Genomic DNA, 5908 nt, shown 5'->3' on the forward strand with positions numbered 1-5908 from the left:
TGTCGGGTTCACAACTAGCGTACACATTGTTCAAACGCAATTCCTTCATCGCCGATCATAGAGAGGCATTCCCACGCTGCTTCAAGGCAGAGAATATGAAGAGATTACACTTCATTCAACGCAGATATTCAATGCACTATTTCAGTATTAAATACAGCACACATACATAATACTCTGGTAATTGGTAATTTCATGAATGAATTGATGAATTTTATTAAGAAGAATCATCAGTATATAAGTTTGAGAGAGATTTCCTTGAGATTCATATTCTTGAGATTCATATTCTAATGTTTCTGGGTCTTTTTTATTCTCATATTTACAATATCTTGCTAATTTTTAAAAATTAAGTATCAATTTTTTTAAATGCCACATATTAATTTTATATTAAAAATGAACGAATTATACATTTCTTATTATTATTTTTATTAAAAAGTAATTGAACATTTTTACATGCAATTTTTTTTCTAAATTGAGATATTTGATTATGATCAACACTAAAATATTTTTTTGTTTTTACTCTCTCTTTATATACATCTATATATATGAAATTGATTTTGAAATAAATTGGTTATTATAGATATTCAAATTATTAAAATATTTTTAAAAAGTATAAAAATTATAGATTTTGCTCATAGTAAGCGAATATAAATTTTTTTAACTTTTAGTTATTTTATCATTCTTTAAAGTTTATATAAAATTGTGTTACTTTTCCTAATATATTATTCATGGCTAAGAGCAAGAGTAAAATGTTTTTACTACTTTTTTATACCAAAGCATGTATGTTTAGAGAAATTGTTTTTATTTAGAGAATATTTTATTTTATTTAAATAGAGAAATGTTAGCTCCATGTTAACTGTTTCTCCTTAATACCAAAACATGTTTCTCCTTTATACCAAAACAGTAAAAACATGTATATTTAGAGAGTCATTGTTTTTATTTAGAAACATTTTATTATATTTAAAAAAATACATGTGAACTTTATGTTAAGAACCTGAAGAATCACAAGTTGGCAAGTTGTGAAATGCACCTCTCAACCAAATAATGTTAGGATTCCGCAAAATATATCTTTGTCTTAATATTGAAGCGTTTATTTTTCATGATATTCTTTATTTCTGTGCTATAAACTTGTAACAAGTTTATATATCTAAATATTAAAGATCATATTTGCTCAACTCTGACAAATTAGCGGCAGAGCCTAATTATTCGTCCGCAGTCAAATGCGCAGACATTCATTTTTTTGTGCTGTACTATTTAAATCGGTGGAGAAGGTCAAGCGATTTGCAGTTATTTCTATTACATTGGATTTTCATCAGACGTTTGATTATTATGTTTCTACTTTGCTTCGTATTTTCAGCTATCACTTGGGTTTCTCTGGTTCCTCTATAATCCAAAAGTTTTCATACGCATAAATCTTTCACGTCATTTGATTCTATCTATTGACATTGAAAATTTCAACTACCTTTTAAATTAATGATACTTGATATATTAAGAAACATGAAGAGAATCTCCAAAAGGCAATGATATAATTTTGGCTAAAAAGGTAAACAAACTAATTAGATTTCAGCAGAATAAATTCATTAAAAACATGTTAGAAGTTATGTTTGAATCTTAAATAATAATGCTCATAATTATAAAAGGTTACAATCTATTTTTACACAATTTGTTATAAAAAGTTACAATTTATTTTTACACAATTTGAAATTTATTTATACCCAATTTGAAATTAATGGTAATTTTTTTGATGTTATGAATAGATAATAAATGAATATATAGTAAATCAAATTAAATGCAAATTTGTAATTTATTTAATATAATATTGTAAAAAAAATTAATCAAAAAATTAATTTCTATTGGAAATAACTATAGATATATAAGACAAAAGGAAAAAAATTTGAATAACTAAAAATACACAAATATTTTAGTTGAAAGAACAATAACAAGATTGAAATTTTTTTATTCTTATTAACTTCATAAGACTAAAATGTGGAAGATCCTTCATTTGATGTAGGGACATCTTTCCTTGTTGCATTTGTATTTCCAAGCAAATTGGATATGCTTGGTCTCAATTCCCTAGAAGTGGTAGCATTTTTCACCAAATCCTCTCTAATATTCTCCAATATCCTTGCCACGACTCTCATCGTTGGTCTTTCTTCTGGTGAGTATTTTGAACAAAGCAAACCAACATGTAGCAAAGAAATTATGCATGTGTATACATTTTTTTTTTCAAATTCATTGTCATACACCTCCTCAAAAAGACCATTGTCAATTACTTCCTCCAATCTATTTGGGAATGCGAAGTTCACCCAATTGTGCAAGTTTAAGTCTCCAACAAACATGTCGCTAGTTGGTTGTTTTCTGGTAAACATTTCCAACAAAAGAATGCCATAGCTGTAAACATCCCCTTGGGTGGAAACTCTCCCATTCAATCCATACTCTACAACAAAGGAAACCTTCATTAAATTTTATTTGATCAATCCATACAAATATTGTTTGGAAAAATAAAAGTAAAATATATGTTTAAAAAGATATACCTGGGGCAATGTAGCCAATTGATCCTCTTAAAGCAAGTGATGAAGCATGTGAATTAGCAGAGCTTTCACCAATTAATCTTGCAATACCAAAATCTGTCACATAGCCTAACATATATTCATCCAAAAGTACATTGCTGGGTTTTATATCACAATGGACTACTTGCACAAAAGAATCATGATGAAGATACTCCATGGCATGGGCCACATCTATGGCAATGTCTAATCGAGCTTTCAATCCCAATTCACATACATCCTGACCATTGTTTCTATCTCTTTCAGGATACAAATGCTAGACATAAATTCAAACACTAAACCTTTGAAATGGAGTTTGGAGCATGAGGTTATGATTTTCACTAGATTTCGATGCCGAACCTTCCGCAAGACATTGCATTCTGCTTTAAAACTCTTGTCACCTTGACTGTTTTGCAATTGGAGAACCTTGACAGCAACAACTGTGCCATCACTCAAAATTCCTTTATATACTGACCCAAAGTTACTTGTTCCCAACAAGTTGGCCTCATGGAAGCCATTGGTTGCTATGTGAAGCTCTTGATATGAGATTCTTTGATGCTCTAACTTTTGGAAAATATCTCTTCTGACATCGATGTTTTGTATATGCATATTCCTTCTCCATAGGAATCTTAAAAAAGTGCAACATAGTATAAAAACAATGGCTCCACTCATTGGCAATAATACTCTTTTCACAATTGTAAGATGACCTCTTGGTGCTGGACAAGCAGATAAGTGAAATTCTTGTGGTCCACAAAGATTGGGATTTCCTTGGAAGGACATGACAATTGAATGATTTGTAAAAACTCCGCCTTTTGGAATTTCCCCAATGAGCTTGTTAAAAGACAAATTGAAATATTGAAGCATTTTTAATTTGACAAGAGTAGTTGGTATTGTACCCGACAAGGAGTTGGAAGAGAGATCTAGGCTTAGAAGACTTTGTAAATTTTCAAGTGAATTTGGAATAGATCCTTGAAAGAAGTTTTGAGATAAATTCAACCAATATAGTTCAACACAACTTCCAAGTGTACTTGGAATGATTCCATCCAAGTAATTGCCAGATATGTCTATAGCTTGAACCATTGCAAGTTTACCAATCTCTCTAGGCAAAGAGCCTTCTAAGAAATTGCATGACAAATTTAAATAGAAATGTAGATTATAAAGTTCAGCAATTTCTCTTGGTATCCTTCCGGTGAGCATATTGTGAGACAAGTCAAGCAATTCCAAATTTGTACAATTTCCTAAGTTGGAAGGTATGCTTCCTGATAATTGATTGTGATGAAGGAGGACATCTCTTAGTTGTTTAAGGGATGCAAGGGAATTGGGAATCTTTGCGGAAAGCATGTTTCTACTAGCGTCCAAGAGACCTAGTCGTCGTAATTGTTCAAAGTCATTAGGTATGTTTCCCTCTAATTTGTTTTTTTTTAAATATAACCTTTCTAAATTTTTATGGTTTCTTAAAGATGGAATGTTTCCACTTAAATGATTGTTAGATAAATCTACAAATGTTAGGCTGGTAAGATTTCCTATTTGTGGAGGTATGTTTCCTTCTATCATGTTTCCTCGTAATGACAAGTAAGACAAATTGGGAGAAAGTTTTCCTATGGAAATGGGCAAGACACCACTTAGTTTATTACCACCTAAAGCTATTTCCTTTAAGTGTGAACAATTGGTAAGAGCTGCAAAAAAGGGCATGGTTGTAGCACTACCACTACCAAGTTGATTAGAGTGCAACCATAAGGTCTTAAGAAGAGATAGCTTACACAACTCTATAGGGACATTCCCAGTGAATTTGTTGCGAGCTAGATCAAGATGTATGAGTTTTGAACAATTTCCAATAGAATTTGGTATGTTTCCACTAAGTTGGTTTCCCCATAAATCGATTACAGTTAAATTAACCAAATTTAACAAGGAAAGGGGAATGTTGCGAGTGAGTTTGTTTGAGTAAATTGCCAACTCCATCAAAGTAGAGATGTTAGACAAGAAAGTAGGGATACTCCCTGATAATTCATTTTCTAAGAGGAAGAGCATTTGCAATTTGGAGAGGAGTCCCAATTCTGGTGGAATGTTCCCTGTGAACTTATTTTCCACCATGCCCAACTCAGTTAGACTCGAGATATTTGATAAAAATGTGGGAATGGTCCCTGACAGTGAAAAGAGTGCACAATTTGGTTAGCAAGCGCAATTATGGCGGAATGACACCGAACATCATTGTATTTTACAATATAAAATATAATCGACCCTCAAAAACCAATATAAAAATTAATCAGCACTGTAAAAGGGTACCTGTGAGGTTGTTGACTCCTAAGTAAAGCTGCTGTAAATGTGTGAAGGAGCCGAACTCTCTCGGGATATTTCCTTGCAATAGATTGTTGCGCAACCAGAGGTTTCTCAAACGAAAGAGGCGTCCCAGTTGTGGTGGAATATGACCATGGAGAGCATTGCCACTGAGATTTAGCGTATGGAGAAGTGACAAATTGCCGAGGTAAGGAGAGATGGAGCCGCCGAGATCCATGCGACTTAGGTTGAGAGAGACCACCCTGTCTGCGTGCCTGCGACTGCACGTAACGGCAGTCCAGTTACACAAGGGGACTGCAGGACTCCAGTTGGCCATGTAAGCATGAGGATCATTGGTAATATCGTTCTTGAATGACAAGAGCCATTTCCGATCGTCATGAAATGAGTGCGTTAGGGAGAAAGAAAAGCACCATAGGAGGAGGAAAAACAACATACGAAAAAGAAAATCAAAACAGAGGAACGCCATGGATGAGAAATTGCAACTTCTTCTCAGAAGTGTAGTGCTATGTAGGTAGATTCTCACATAGTATTTATTGATGGAAAGCGAGAAGACGATGAGGGTGAGACGCAGCAGAGGAGCTCAAGAGTCAAGATATGCCATGTGAAGAGTACTCTATATCAACGGAACGAAAGAAGAAAATGGACCGCGGATATCAAAAGTGAAGACATGCGGTGTTCAGAGTCAACATATAAATGGAAAGATGGATGATAATGGCGAACAATATATATGGAGGGATATCTATAGTCCAATTAATGGGCCTGGCAGTACATGCCATTCTCAGAAAATGGAACGCGGATATCAAAAGTCAAGACATGCGGTGTTCAGAGTCAACATATAAATGGAAAGATGGATGATAATGGCGAACAATATATATGGAGGGATATCTATAGTCCAATTAATGGGCCTGGCAGTACATGCCATTCTCAGAAAATGGAACGTGGATATCAAAAGTCAAGACATGCGGTGTTCAGAGTCAACATATAAATGGAAAGATGGATGATAATGGCGAACAATATATATGGAGGGATATCTATAGTCCAATTAATGGGCCTGGCAGTACATGCCATTC

At 33.5% G+C, this 5908-nt stretch overlaps 1 protein-coding gene across 1 annotated transcript; it reads right to left on the minus strand.

Moving 5' to 3' along the window:
• Positions 1 to 1976: 1976 nt before the first annotated feature.
• On the minus strand, positions 1977 to 5359 carry LOC149243914 (uncharacterized). The gene is given in 4 exon segments (XM_089371346.1): positions 1977 to 2434; positions 2532 to 2820; positions 2823 to 4684; positions 4827 to 5359. Coding segments are annotated over 4 exon segments (3087 nt in total). The 5' UTR covers positions 5305 to 5359.
• Between the last annotated feature and the right edge of the window lie 549 nt (positions 5360 to 5908).

Source organism: Pinus tabuliformis, chromosome 8 (assembly GCF_031772625.1).
Source record: "Pinus tabuliformis cultivar Carrire ecotype Pingquan chromosome 8, CPIR1, whole genome shotgun sequence".
NCBI lineage: Eukaryota > Viridiplantae > Streptophyta > Pinopsida > Pinales > Pinaceae > Pinus > Pinus tabuliformis.